The sequence below is a fragment of the Opisthocomus hoazin genome, chromosome Z (assembly GCF_030867145.1).
Source record: "Opisthocomus hoazin isolate bOpiHoa1 chromosome Z, bOpiHoa1.hap1, whole genome shotgun sequence".
Lineage (NCBI taxonomy): Eukaryota > Metazoa > Chordata > Aves > Opisthocomiformes > Opisthocomidae > Opisthocomus > Opisthocomus hoazin.
The window spans coordinates 71,643,704-71,659,278 of record NC_134454.1 but is presented as its reverse complement, the minus strand read 5'-3'; the positions used below and the strand labels follow the sequence as shown (position 1 = coordinate 71,659,278).

Genomic DNA, 15,575 nt, shown 5'->3' with positions numbered 1-15,575 from the left:
AGAGAGGGAGCTTTAGCTAAACAAAGCCTTTGAAAATATGCATCTGAGCCTCACTTAAATAGTCTGATATTGACCTGGGAAATAGGAAATTGCTTGCAAATAAGACCAACTGCCTTTCCTGGCAGTTTCTTGTCTGTTTCTCTGTCATACCGTGTCTGTATTACAGACGCATAACAGCAGGATGATTGGGAGAGATCTTCTTTTACTTGCCTCCCATGTACATGTTCCAGCTTATGTCTTGGACTTGTACAAATTAAGTCAGCTGTTAACTTCTTGCAGCCAAATAAGCATACTACCCAATGCCACTGCCCACACTGCTCCATTCCTAGCTTTACTGGATTTTTCACATATTCCTTTCATGCTTTGATTGTGAGTTTCTCTGTAACTATAGATCCCTTAATTTAGGAATTTCATACTCTCCTTTGCATTCAGAAATCAATTAATCTCTGATTCACTGATAAATATCCCTTATACATACCTTTTTAAAGCCTCCTCCTGGGTCTTTTTTTTCTTGGTTTTTTTTGTTACTATGAAGAAATATCTAAGACAATTTTTTCTGGGTCCCTTTGTAATAAAGATTTGTACACACTAAAGGAAAAAAAGAAAGTCTGAGCTGAAAAATCGTGTACAGTAACAAATAGTAAAACTTCTGTTTCATATAAAATTATCCTTAAGTGTCAGGATATGGAGAGGGACATATTTGTGACAATGTTCCCAAATTTTGTGTCCTGCCAAATTGTAATAGATTTGCCCTGGTTATAATGAGGAGAGAATTTTTGTGAGACCTAGTAGTCATTATTTACATTGTAAACATTTCTGTTTGGTATTCTAGGTGTTTTAATATATATTAAGTGAGATTCCAGAGCCTTCTATAGACAGCTCATCTCCACTGTAATTGCCAGGATTTGAAGCTTTGTTGTGTTGCTTCCTCCTTAGAGAAAAAAAAAATGGTTTTGATTAATTGCTTGCAAGACCAGTTCATTTCTATTAAAATTATTTAGCTATGTATTTCTAATATACCATATAGTAAGTGTTACCGAGGCTTCTCAGTTCTGAAAATTTGAGTCTTCTGTTTAATACGTGATAACTATTAGGTTTTGAAAAAAGTGGATTCATTCATAGAAAAGTGTTAAAAAGTGAACAAGTATTCCACAAATAGCAGTAGCAAAAATTTGCTCATTTTTCATCAGATCAAAATTTATTAGTGTTCTTTTATATCTTTTTTGTCTCTTTAAAATGTTCAATGTATTTCTCTAAACAGATTTCCTTCAAAATATCATTCCAATTCAATGCATCATATCTCCTGGAAAATGCTACTGTTCATGTATATGCAACAAGGTTAGTTGCAATCATTACTTGTTTACCTTCTGGGTTGTATTTTTTTTTTCGTAGAAAGCTCTATAGCTTTGTGTTTCATAGTAAAATAAGGATGACTTTTCTGAACTCGGAAGTGGTTAAACAATTTGCAGAGCTGGCAGCTTTACAGATGTGCTCGGTCCAGCAGTGGACTGAGTGGACTAAATAAATAGCTGTTTGTCTCTGGAGCCTTAGAGTCACAAATGAGTCATAATTTCCAGTAGTTTTACCTTCAGAATAGGTTTATTCTCTTTACAAAATTACTGAATACTTTAACATGTATCACAGTTTAAGCTAAACAAAAATTTCTGGCCTTCAAAGAGTAAAAGCACTGCAGAAGTTGTCTGTGATAGAGTAAATTAATGCACTTGCCCTCAGTGTTCGCTCTCCCTGCAAAATCCAAGGATGGTGTGAGAGTAGTGGCCCTTACTTGGTCTGTTTTCATTCAGTCAACTGCAGTCAACACAGAGGCTTTCCTGAGCTGGGACTGGTGCAGGACTTAACTTTTTAGTTACTGGAAATAGTCTTTTGAATTTATTTTTAGGAGATAGTAATTAACTGGAAAGAAGTAGTGTGTTTTCATACCCAGAGCTGTAGGTATTTCAGTTTCTTAAGATCCTTTCCCACCTAGTAGTTGTGTTGAGTCTGCACAGTCTGATATGAGTGGCACGTGTTGTTTTATTCTAGTGACAGTGAAGAACCACCTGAGGACCTGAGTGACAACAGAGGACACGTTACAATTCCAGTAAAATATGAAGTAGGATTAATATTTGTAAGGTATTGATGCTTCTCTGTACTTCTGTTTGCTAGCACAGTAAATAGCGGGTGTTCAAAGAGAATATAGTGTTATTTTGTTGTTGAGCTGTGCTCAGTACCTACAGATGCCAGCTTCTAGGCTCATGAACAGGAAGCACGGGCTTCATCGAAAAGAACAGTTACATGAAATAGTGGAGCATTTACTGTCCCTATCTTGCTGTATCTCCATTTTATCTATTTAAATTTAATCTGCAGTTTGCAAATACAACAGCAGCTTTTGTTGATTGTTGTACTTTGATCTATTCATTCACAGGTGTTTCAGGTACATTAGAAAGCAAATACCTCCAGCTTCCTGATGGCCATTTGATTTCCAGTTTCAGAAATTAGCCTTAATTTTAGATTCTCAGGCATCTGTTTTTATCAATTCAGACATAAACTTTAATGCAGCTCTTGTAGTACACTTTATTTTCAGAAATAACTACAATTCAGTTAAATTCCATCCGTGAAAAATATTATAAAAATTATCAATAGATTACATTATGTGGTGGACAGGTGTAAATAATTAAGTCTAATTCATTTTGCGTGCATTTTGTGGTTCAAATCCAGCCTTTATTTGTCTCATAGGGAAGAAGGCTGAATTTAGAACACAATAGTTTTGTTCTCTTTTTACTTGGTTCTGTCTTTTGTAGGGTCCTGCCTGTTCCACATGGCAATACTCAGGATAAGGGACTGCAGAGATGGAATAAGAACAGCAAAATCAGGCCCTGTTGTATTATTTTGGGGAACAATATTTGCTCATTTTGTAGTTTTATCTGAACAAAACATTTAATATGTGCATAATAAAAAGTGAGTACTAGTCAGAAAATAGGTGAGTTGAACTTCAGTGAAAGTGTTAGTGCACTCTTAATTGCAAGACTAGTCCTGGAGGATTCATGAAATAATGAAAATACCTATATTATTAATTGCTAGAGTTTTTAAGAAGTTTGTGTGCTTACTGGGGCTTTTTTATGTGTTTCTTTAACCCACAGTGTTTTCAAAGAACACCATGTTATAATTGCAGCAAATGATACTGTCCCTACTGCTATTAACACAACAGAGCAGATTGGGGATGAAGTTACTCTACATTATAGGGTAAGAAACAATTAAAACTCTGTGATACAGGTACTGGCTTTCTCTTTTTTTTTTAATTTGGTTTTCATCGCTTAATGTGATAACCTGTTACTTAAATAGCAGCTGTGCAATATGTTAAACCTTCTACATGGGTATTTTGTGTTTAACACCTTTTTTTTTCTTGCTTGCTTTGGAATAAGGTGAGTGTCCTGGTTTTGGCTGAGATAGAGTTAATTTTCAGAGGTTCTTAGAGTGGTCCATCCACGCAGAATAGTTCTGGTGGGTTTTAGAGCTGCTACCCTCAGCAGGGGAAAGAAAGCATGGCCTGGTAAATGAGAACTTGGCCTACATTCATTTCAGTTTAGAACAGATATTTCCCAAATCCAGTCAGCTTTGAAAAAGGCAAATGTCATGCTCCAAGAATGTTGTCTTCATAATGGAATGAATACTGCAAACTAAATTTACTTGGAAAAGATACTTAATGGACTAGAATCCCAGCCCCAAGTTGCAGTAAGACTGAATTTACTGAATCTTGAGAGCATCCTTGTTTCCCAGTGTCAAATCCAAAGCTGTACAAGGGTGCCATATAAAAAGGATAAAAGTCTCTGAACCAACTTCTGCCTGTAAAAAATGGGCCATGGGAAAGTACTTGCTCTCACTAAATAGCAATGCAAAGGTTTTTTTTTTCTTTTTTTTAGTCCACCTATAGTGTTTTACTCAGCTACTTTTTTTAGTCCAAAAGTTCAAATATAGTAATCTCAAAGCTTTTGTGGATGTTATTTATTCATCTCATTTCAAAATCTTTGCTTTCTGATTATAAAAGCTGGTGGACTGCAGAGCATACCATTTATGATCTTTTAAGCACAATTCATCCCTGCAAGCAGCTTATCACAAATGAGTAGTTAGAAGAAAAAAGTTAAACATGGTCTTGAGTATTTATTAAGCTCATCCACCTAAGAGACAGATCACCAGTTCCCCTACCAGCAATTCCCCATAGGCATTATCTCCATCCTCAGCCACAGCAGGCATGTTCAGAAGCAGCAGTAGCTTACAAATGTGTCCTGTGATCTTCTCGGGGCAAACAGGTGAGAGGAGCAGGTGAGCAGGAGGGCTGTTGCCTAAGCACACCTGAGGAAAAACCAGCAGGAGCTGCCGCTGGTACAGTGGCTTCTCTCCCATGTTAAAGCATCTGGGGGCCTTTATTAAAAATTGAAATGAAATAGCCTTAGATAGAAGTCTCAGGTGATAAGAGGATGCAGTAAACAAGAGAACAAGAAGGAATTTATATCAAAATGGCCCCTTTCATCCTGTTCATTTGATTTCCTTCAATAGAGCATTGTATTACCAAAGACCACAGAAGAATGTGTCTGCTAATTCACAACAGGCTGTTTTGGGGGGAAAAAGTAAGAGTTCAGCACACCACTTTTGCATAGTTGACTGTGGACATGTAAAAAAAAACACGAGAGAAAAAGAAAAACAGGAAAGAAACCACAATCAAAAAATACCAACAAAATAAGGGAAGTACTAATGAAAACATTTTTCTTTTTTTTTTTGTAGATCGAAAAAGGTGAACACTTTCCAATGCCAAACCTCACACTGCAGATCTTATTTCCCAATGTAACAGCAGCCAAGAACATTCTTCTCTACCTTACTGCATTGTCACATTCCCAAGTAAGCCAGGAATTTGTATTTTTATGATTAATTTAAATTTGAAAATTTTGCTGTAAGGAACTACAAAATGCAAACATTTGGGATTATGCCTTGCTTCAAGCTGGATCTTGTTTTTAGTCTAAAAGACAAGATACTGGTGTTTTAAGCATACATACAGATGCGCATAAGAAGACAGAGAGATGTATTTTCTTAAAAAGAAACCAGCAAATTTAAAATGGTGTTGAACAATAATTGGGCTATAACAAGGTTAATATAATATATTGACAAGTGATCAGGCGTACAGACTGAGATATGAGTGACAGGAGTTTCTTTCTTAGTTTTGCCTACTGAGCCTCATATCATCTCCATTGTCAGCAGTGCTTATTGCAAATGCTCTAGTCCTGCTGTGTACATCTAGAGCTCAGTCTCCTGTTCAGTCCTCTTCTTTGTGTTACTGAAATTAGCCTTTCTGCATGTCTGCTTTCCAGCACTAGCAATCCTCTGGCTTCTTCCTTCTCTGGGGCACTGAGACATCTTGAAGGGGATGGTAGGTCATGTCTTTCAAATGCTCTTCACTGCAGCTGTCATTTGAGTTTGTCCATTTCACTCCTCCAGAGCAGCTGGAGGAGATTACCATTCAAGCAAGTGCCATCATTCCAGATCTGTGGATATTAGAACTAGATCTATATCAATAACTGGATGGCTGAAGAACCCAAATATCACTAAGCAGTGATATAAACCTCTTTTTCTTTTTTTAATCTTTCCTTTAGATACACATACACACATGAGCACCCCTCTCCAAATATTTCACTTGGTTTTGAGGTGTGGCACCACTGAAAAAAACCCCAAATGATCTAAGTGAATCTTCAAGGTTCACTTTAAAACAAAAAAATCCAACCCCCCCCATAATATTTCATGTTTAGAATACAAAGTAATTGTGTCTGTTCTTAGATTCCTTCCCTCATTATTTTCATTCCTAGGCAATCATCACATTTGACCCAAGTTTGCACATAAACCCAACAAATCTGTGCTTTTTCTGTGGGTATAATTCATCTACCACTAGCTACACCCTAGTGATAGTAGTGTTCCAAAGTGCACTGCAGGGGATTGGCAATCCTTTTCACGCTAGCAATCTAAAAGTGAATGACCTGATCAAAAAAACAAATTCCCCCACACTGAAGACACTAAAGGAATTCCCAGCAGCCTTTGAAGGAGACATGGAGGTCTAGCAGTGCTCCAGCACCCGCTCCCCCTCCCCTGGGGCTCCTGGATCCTGCACTTAACCTGCCTGTCTGCTTGCTAAGGCAGAACCACTGTGGATTTCTGTGGATTTCATGCAAAAGCTGTTTAGCTCTTTTAATGGCCCAGCTCTTGCTGGGTCATGTTGTGGTTATCTTGCAGGAAGCTCTTGTTTGTTTCTACAGAAGTTGAAGTAGCTGGATAGAGTTTGGATTAAACTATCTCATAAAAAGCTCATTTTTTGTTTGAATAATAATGCTTCACCACCTACACCATCTGAATTTTCTCTTATACACTCTTGCAATATGGAATTTTATTGCATTAGTGGTTAGTAAATATTATTAATGTCATTAAATATTAAATATTATTAATGTTGGCTTTTTTGGAGAGCATTTCTTTGTAATAGGTTGGAGATTCAGATAATAACATTTGTATTTCTGCTAACAGAATGCCATCTGCCAAACTAGTTACCCTGTAGATCCCTTAAAGATCAGTGCTGGGAAACCATTTGTGTTGCCAAAAATAAAAGAACCTACAAAGGATACAATTATGGTAAGCCTATACATAGTATATATATTCAGCCCAGATATTAACCCAGACCTTTGAATTCAGTATTTCTGCAACAGATGTATAAAAGCTTTTCTCAAACTGTATGCTATGGAAACGTACTTTGTCTTAATAGCCTGAAAAGCCATCTTTATGTAGACTAGCTAGTATTTCTAATTTGTCTACAAAACTGTATGTGGAACTGAATGTGGCATGTGGTTTTTTTTCAATTTTAGAAAATGTGTAAATAACAGCACATTTTACAGCTGAGTAAATCTTCACCTTCTATATTGTCATTGTAATTAATAAACAGTAATCTTTAAAACACTTCTCATCTCCCCTGCAACTTTTTTAAACGTCCAGTTGAAAATACTTTCAAATGCTAGCACTCTGATCTGACAGATTTCCCATGCAACTGGTAGAAATGTAATTTATAATCCCATTTGGAAAGGATTAGCCTCTCAGACATAGGAGTTGCAAAGTGATTTTACTGCTGTAGTTATGTTGGCATGTCAGGGGGAAAACCATCATACTACCACCTCAGCACAGAGGTACAAGCTGAGTTTCTGATGCAAATGAAATCATGCCATGAGAAGAGTGTTTCACCATGCTTATCACAGCCCTTCTAACAGGTGATAAAGATCTAGGCTAAGCAAATGTTTCCGAAGTGTTGAAAATACTCTGTTGCCCTCCCAGCTAGCAAATGATACTGTGAAGTAAAGATACTTAAATTTTCACACACACACATCCTTCCCTGCTTGAAACATTCAGGTGTCCCATGATATGAAAGGTTCTAGAAACACTGCAGAGAAGCCATAGCTGTGTTGGGAGAAGAACACTTGCGGTTACAGGCTGTGCCTCCTTTAGGAGCTCTGCTGATACCTTTTGCTGCCTAACAGAGCTTCCTCAAGGCTAAGCCAGCCTGCAAAAATGGAGTCTATTCTACCACAGCATAGATATCTCATTTTATATACTGCAGTGTCATTTTTACATAAAAAGCCCCAGTAATTAATAGCACTGTAGTCTCACAGCTTTAGTGTCACAGCAAGTCTATGATCTGTATAGATAGTAGTTTATGTATTTTTATTTTAGTAATGTGAAAGTCTCATCCTAGTAATTCATGCTGGTGCCTTTTAAACAGGACTGTGATACATACAGCTGTGCATCTGTTAATTGTGCCCTGTTCCCATCTGACGTATATCAAGTGAATGTTTCATTAAGAGTATGGAAACCTACCATCATAAAAGTAAGTAAATGCCATTTGTATTAAGAATACTCTGAATTTTGAGAAGCTTAAGCCAACGTTTGTAATGTCTATTAAAATTATACCTTTATTTTTCTTAAGTCTCCACAGTCCTCTAGTATTTGAAATTTTTTCTCTTGCTATTTTAAAATTTCCTCAAAACTAAGTTACATACATTTTATTATCCTTAAAGTAAGTGCTTAGAACTTAGCAGGAGTTTCAAAACATAGTAAGAAGACACGCCTTACTTATTCTGTATTGATGGTCCTTTTTTTACGTATGCATCCACAAGTTCTAATTCAGCAAATGTAAGGAGGGATATGTAGAAGCATGTAGTTTTAAATTAAGTTTGAATCTGGAAAGGTTTCTCAAGCCTAGAAAGGATTTTTTTATCAAAAAGAGCAGAAGAGAGAGGGTACACCTCGGAGCACACCTCAGTATTGCCTGGTGATTACAACAATGACCAGGCTGTGGTCCATTTTGCTCAGCTGATGAATTTCTCATACTTAGTTCCTGTTTTGCGTCTTTGTTTTTCTCTGGAAAATAACAGTACAGGGAGAGAGATGGAGCAGAATTTTAGAAAGACCGCATCTGTCCCCATGGCCCAACTGGCCAAAAGTATTCCAGGATTAATTAGTATTTCTTTGAAATCTCTCCTCTCTACTCTTTCAAAGCTGTATTGCTGTCTTGCAGTGATGTGTGCGCTGAAGGCAACATACATGAGCAGCTTTGCTAACTTTCACATTTTTCAGCATCTCCCAAAACTTTAGCATTAAATTTTGCTTTCAGCTGCCTCATTTCTACAATGATTTCTACTTTAAAATACCTGGTTATAAACCATAGCCATTTCTGCCTTATTCCAGGCAAGTATTCACAGCTTAACCCTTGTTGTGAAAGCATTACTTAGGAGTGAGAACTCATCACTGATTTTGAGAAATGACCATCAAAAACTGGAGGTAAGAACACGATAATTCATGGATTTGCTCTTCATACGATTTATTGTGCTACTAAGTCATTTATTTTCATTCATTACTAGTGAACTGATTGTTACCTGTTGTAATGTATTATCTTACCCTAAGTAAGTGATTTCATACTAGAGTAGAAGTGTCAGAGTTAGTCAGACAATGATACTGAAATCCCATTACCCACCAGTGTACCTGGGTGAGAAGTACTGTCAGAAGTATTTCTGCTTGCTGCAATATAAATGCTTCCTGCATCTATGTAAATTAAAAGCATAATTCAAATTCTTTTAAGGAATCAACAGTGTTCTAAAAATTGTCTTGGGTCATTTAGAAGTGATATTACTTTGTACATTGTCTTTTCTTTATTATTTCTTTCGTTACTATTTCTTTCCACTTTATTACCCAGGAAATATATTTGAAACAAGATCTTTTATTTTTCAGAAGTTCCCTGTCATTTTCTTAGCTAAGAAAGGATGTAACATTATATAGTAGTGGTATCAGGTATAAAGAGAAATGTCTTTCATTTTGTTAGATTCTTTTAAGTGATAGATTGGAATTCAATCCAGGAGTGAAAACACAGCTGAGAGGCTTGCAGATGATGAGAGCTGCTTCTACAAACCAAGGAATTTCAGAATTAACTTTTTTAAAGACATAATTTCAAGTTGAATGTTTAGTGTTCAGCTCTTCAATGCTTTCTTAAACTATAAAGTTGTGTCACTAATAAATTCTTAAGTTAACATAATTCAAACTCCTATATGACGTCTTTTATTTAAACGTGAATATTCCTTTATTCAGTTTAGTTTACACCAGATATGCCTGTTTTAAAATCAAATTAGTATCTACACAGCCTTTTACACTTCTTTCATGGTTTAGAAGCTTGTTAATCACTGACACCTTTCAAGGAAGCAGGCATTGAGTGATGAAGAATATACCACAGAAACTCCTTGATGTACACTTCAATTGCTCATGGTTTTAATCCTGTATCCTTTATAACAATGACTACTGACTTATAGCAGAGCCAACCCCCTTGAAATGAATGGACCTACGAAGTGCAAGATACTACGTAAATATAAGGTTTCATGTTGGAGATTATTTTCTCAATTCTCTCCTACAAATTCCTGTAGTTAGAATAAAGTGGTACCCTGAAAAAATCACTGCATACTGATAAACATGCTGCTCTGTTGAAATTTTAGAGGGACAAGTCATCCACTGCTTACATTCTGAACTCTTTGCAGACCATGATTAAGATTTCCAAAGAACTCCCGCCAGGTACAGTCCCCTTATGGGTTATCCTCCTGAGTATCTTCGCTGGACTCTTGATTCTTGCACTGCTTATATTTGCTTTGTGGAAGGTAAATTGCATGTTCTTGTCTTCATAAGAATAAAAAAATATGCTTAACTTCTCTGCCGTGTCCTTCTCAAACTAGAACCTACAGACACTAATATTATCTAATAGAGCGAAATCTTGTAGAAATGAGTAAGTAACAAACAACACTATATTTTTCTGATTTATAACATGCAGTGCTTACCATTTGAAATCTGTATTTGCCCATAGGTTATGAAAACAAAACTATAAAGAGATTTAGCACGATTAAGGGTTTATTAAGGGGTTTTTTTATTAGCTTTGCCTGTGGCCCTTGATAACCAGTTTTTTTCTCTTTGTGCAAGAGATGCTAGGCCTGTGGTGTAAGTATTGCCACAAGTCGGCACTCTTCTCCAAGCTAAATATTCAGTTCATACTTGCATTAGAAGGTTACAGTTTCTAATTTTGAACATGCATAATCTCTTGAAAATTTGACAAGTATTATTTATTCAATTCAGTACGAAATATTAAGCATTTTAGCCTTTGACATTATGTGAGCACAACAATGATTCAGCAGTCACTCACTATATATTAACTGTACTCCTTCTGCCTGCTTTCATGACATGTCTCTTCCGTTTTTCCATTCCAGGAAAAACAAGATTGTACTTCAGTGGTAGAATATTAAATGAATTTTTACTGTACTGGAAGTCTTAAAATAGTAGCAAGGACCAGCACGTGAATGATACCAACAGGAGTTGTATGCTTTGAGCACTTTTCTTAATTACTTTTTTCTTTTCTGCAGGCTGGATTTTTCAAGAGACCACTGAAGAAGAAAATGAAGAAATGAAGCAAAAAAAAAAGCAGAAATTTTTGCTCAGGTCTGCCTCAAAAAAGGTTACTGTAAAATTATAAACTTAAATATACATAAAGTGGTCACAATATTTTCTAAGCTCTGGTGCATTGAAAAAGCAAGAATCAAAACAAGAAGAAGCTAATCAAGCACACATGCAAAGGAATGATGCAAAGGAAGAATAAACAGCCTTATGACATTTTGTGATACGCAAGGACATACTTTCAAGTGTTAGCCATATTTGGAGAACGACTGAGTTTAAAGATTCTAACATTGTTTTAATATTGAAAATACGTAATCATATTCTTATATACCTATGTATGTGGAATCATTTTTCATTCCAAATTATGCAACAAGTCAGCCTGTATGTAGCAATCCCGGTCTTTTTTATCACATTATGATTTTCAAAAGGAAAAAGCATGATTTTCAAAATCTCCTCCTTGTGCCAGTTCTCTGAGAGCACACTGTCAGTTCATGAACTAGAACATGCAAACTTTGAGAATGCACCAAATACTGTACAGTAACTGATGTAATGACAATTCAGAAGATAGAAATACCTGCAGAATTTTGAGTGAAAATTACTGAAATACCATGGCCTTCTCTTTCTGCTCATTTTAGTGTCTCCAGCTGAACCCAGGGTACTCCAGAAAGAAGTTTCTATGGTCAAGCACACCATAAAGGATTCATCCATTAAATTGGATATCTGTTTGAACTTGACACAGATTTTTGGCAGGCCTAAAAGTGTATGCACAAAACATTCAAGCCCATCTGATTGCACACTGTATTGAAATAAGCAGGGGCACAATTGTATCTGCAAATTGAAGTGTCCATATTTATGCAGAAAATGTTTAGAGGTACCCAGAAAGTTTGACTCTTGCTGTATATCTTGGAGTAGCCAGGAGGGTGCTTCGTAAACTGTCACTGTAAATTTATTGTGTATCTATTTAATCCAATGAGTTTAAAGTGTATAAAGTGATAATTAACAAAAGAGCACAGATAGGAAACTCAGCACTGGCAAGCTGCTTCTCGTATTATAAGTCACACCTCATCTTTGTTACTTATCAGTTTCAGAAGCGATGAAGAATTTGCATACCAAATAAGCACTTAACAAATTATGTTTATTTTGTGTCAAAGATTAAAAGTGAGAATACACTGAAATGTAGGTAGCAAAAAATTTCTTTAAACCTATTTAGACTATCCAGTTTCCTCCTTTCTTTCATGCGCTTCTTTTCCTTCCACGAGGATCTCTCCCCCAGCTCTTGGGCTGTGCCTTGTCCTTGAGAGCTTCCTATCTTACTTGCAGCCACATAAAATTAACAGAAGAAAATGGAGGCATGCTGGCAAAGCGCGATGTTGCCTCAGCATGAGACAACTTGGTATTGATTGCAAATAGATAAGAAAATGTTGAGGACGTACCAAGTTTTATAAGACATACTTGTTTGCAGAAAAGCTTTGCCTTGCCAAGGAAGCCAGGAAAATTTGTTCCTTCTCTTGGTACAAATGTCACTGAAATGAAGAAAACACATTGCAGTTTTCCAAAAGGTTTTAACTTAGCACTGACTTTATAGTAATAGCTTAAAAAGCAGTAATATATTTTATAACGACTTCTTTTTCTTGAAGAAGAGACCATAGATTAGGTTGAACATGCTGGCAAGTACAGCTCTGGAAGTGTGCCAGAAGGTGCTTTATCATTTGAAGGATGCTGTCACTCTTACGTCCCTTCTATTTAGTTCCTAAATTAGAGACAGTAGTTACTGGGAAAGGCTGAGACCTATGTGAATGCAGCAAGCAGGATTAAGTTTGAAAGCGTTTGCAGTTTCTCCTGGAGTCTGTGGGAAAGGTGGTTATTTCATAACAGCAGTCTGCTGAAGGTAGCAGCATGACTCAGAGGAGAGGGCAAAGCCCTCCGTGGGAACACAGTGGGTGGCTGTGCTTTGCAGAGCCTGTGAGAGCCACCGAGTCAGCGGGCTTGCTTGCCATGCTCGTCTGCACGCCAGAAAGCGCGCCCGGTCTGAAGGGGCACAAGGTGGGCTGCCCTGGTTCTGGGCACGGAAGCAAGACTTGAATGGAAGAAAAAAAAAATTACATAGAGGAGTGGTGGATAGAATCCCTGCTTCATTCATTGTGCAAGTTAAATAGTCCTCAAAGGAAGGCAAAAATCCATGTGTTAAACAGTGAAGATAAATTAATATTCGCATAGGTGTTCTCAGTCCCCTGTGCGATGCAGGTTTTATTTTAAGAAAATGTATGATTTTGCCAATGTGTTTGAAAGATTTAAATGCCACTTGTCACTGTGGCCTCAGAATTGTAAATGCTTATTCCATATAGTATCTCTGTGAGGGCATAGCAGTGCTGTTATCCTGTTATGGTTTTGTTCAGGAACAGAAATATGAAGGAATTGTGATTCACCTATGCACACATAGAAGAGTCTGTGGTAGCAGAAGAAATACTTATATTTATTATTATTCAGCCAGTTTGTTAACCATGAGGTCTTTTTTCCTGGCTTCATAAAATTACTCACAAGTTGCGCAAGCCACACATAATTTTTATGCAGCATACTTTTATTTTGTTTAAGTGTTTCACTTTTTAGTTATGATAAGCTGTTAACCAGAGCTTTTTACTTTTCTGGTAACATTTCATGTCTTATTTTAAAGCATCAGTCTAACTGAAAAAATATGTCAATAGAACAGTCTATTTCCCTAGGTAAAGACTACGCAAAAATACCTATGTATTTTATCAATGCAAAGTATGTTTGAGATCAGTGTTCCATTCTTTATAGACTTGCTTTGCACTGTAAAAACAGTAATAAGTTTCATATAACCACACTGCTTTCCACTTTTTGTCATGATGCTTTCTCCTTTTTCACATCTGTCCTATTATCAGATTTTCAATTATAATATCTATTTAAAATACAAGTATGTAAAGGGAATACCACTATAGCACATTATTCTTATGCAGGCTAAATTAGTCAAATCACTATTTTATCCATGAGTCTTTCCACACAGCACTGCAAGAGCAGTATTTTACTGCTTTTCACTACATACAGCAGAAAAGCCTAGTGAAAGCAATATCGCAAACATCAGGAACATCTCACTGAAATTTGGCAGGCACAAAAAATATCAGAACAGCATATAATCTGTTTTGTTCCTATAAAAGGACACATTAGGGTTGTAATATGATTCAATTAACTAACAAGCTAAACATTTCTTAATTCAAATAAAAACCTGTTGAAAAAAAAAAATTGCGTGTATAGCCAGAACTTAAGCAATGGAGGGAGTCTGGCCCACCTCAGTTCCTAACCTTCAGCACTGAAGTAGCTGTTCTTAGAGGAAATGGACAAGCTACATTTCTATAGCATAGAGCTTCTCTGGAAAAGAGCAAGAGCTTTAAACTATCACTCCTGCTTCCATCTGAGGCTGTTCTAGAGGTTGTTGATCCTGTATGGAATTTTAGAAGACTTAGAAAACAGCATCTACGTTAGATCAATCTCCCTGGGCTGCTGCTTATGTTCCCGTGCCTGTCTGATGTCACTCTACGTCTGTATTATGAGCCCTTGCTATAGATTAAACGCACCTATCCTGACCCCTTACCAGAGCCCTTTAGTACATACACTGTTCTGAGTGATTTTAAGCATGACGTTCCCCTTCTGCAAATCTTGAGTCAGGGGAATCCACCTTCAACACGAGCCAAGGGTTTTCATCTCACTTGGCACCAAGAGGCTGGAGTTAGGGCCACACTCATCTAATGAATTCCACATAGTCTAATTGTTTTAATTTCTTAACTATTGTATAGATGATGATCCCATTCAAAAATAAAAGCAGAGCAAGAGAATCAGAATGTACCATTGTTCATTATACCACTTTACAGGAGTAAGAGGGGATTTACATTCTTTTTAAGAAGATCAGAACATTCTGCACAGCATTTTATTTTTTGTGTAAAATTATTCCATGTGTTTTACTGATTAAAATTAAAATTTTAAAAGTCTAGCGAGGCTCCTTCGTAGTTTGTTTGCTTTTCATTGATGTAGGAATAATGTAATGACATCTCAGGACCTAAAAACAAATCCACCTACCTGTCAGTAGAAAGCTAGTGTAGAAAAAAGCATTCTTGCACAGCATAACATCAAGGAAAGCTTGAATGTGGTCAAGCTATCAGAAACACAATGCCGTTAGTTGCAGGGATTCTGTACTTAGAGCCACATCTGAAAGTTTTCAGAGGACCATAGGACTTCATTATGACATACATCTTCCTGACACGGATTTTTTTCGTGACAGTATATACATAAAAGCTGAAGACATATTCATCCATCTAACCATTTTTCTGTACAACTTCCTGTGACCCAAATAGTCCGTTGTCTTACATAGTTGTAAATGATTCACATCATCTTCCTTAAACCCTAATAGACATCTGTATCAAACTTCCTAGAAGACAAAGATTATACCTTTTATATGACAGTTAACTTTTAGAAAATGTTACAAACCATGTAATTACTTAACTGTTATCTCACTGGAGACTACTTTGGTGGTGAATCACAATCCCCTAATAGCAACATCCTGTCTA

General features: G+C 36.6%; 1 protein-coding gene across 3 annotated transcripts in view; it reads left to right on the top strand.

Annotated features, from left to right (window-relative positions):
• Positions 1–15,024, top strand: part of ITGA1 (integrin subunit alpha 1) — a 76,332-nt gene extending 61,308 nt beyond the window's left edge. For 2 of the 3 annotated variants that reach the window (XM_075410778.1, XM_075410777.1), the window contains 9 exons: positions 1,262–1,338; positions 2,044–2,133; positions 3,141–3,243; positions 4,780–4,893; positions 6,559–6,663; positions 7,799–7,903; positions 8,764–8,856; positions 10,098–10,214; positions 10,968–15,024. In XM_075410778.1, coding sequence (XP_075266893.1) covers positions 1,262–1,338; positions 2,044–2,133; positions 3,141–3,243; positions 4,780–4,893; positions 6,559–6,663; positions 7,799–7,903; positions 8,764–8,856; positions 10,098–10,214; positions 10,968–11,012 — 849 coding nt within the window. In that variant the 3' untranslated portion in view covers positions 11,013–15,024. The remainder of the gene's footprint in view (positions 1–1,261; positions 1,339–2,043; positions 2,134–3,140; positions 3,244–4,779; positions 4,894–6,558; positions 6,664–7,798; positions 7,904–8,763; positions 8,857–10,097; positions 10,215–10,967) is intronic. The other variant, XM_075410779.1, reaches the window with a different exon arrangement.
• Positions 15,025–15,575: the final 551 nt, after the last annotated feature.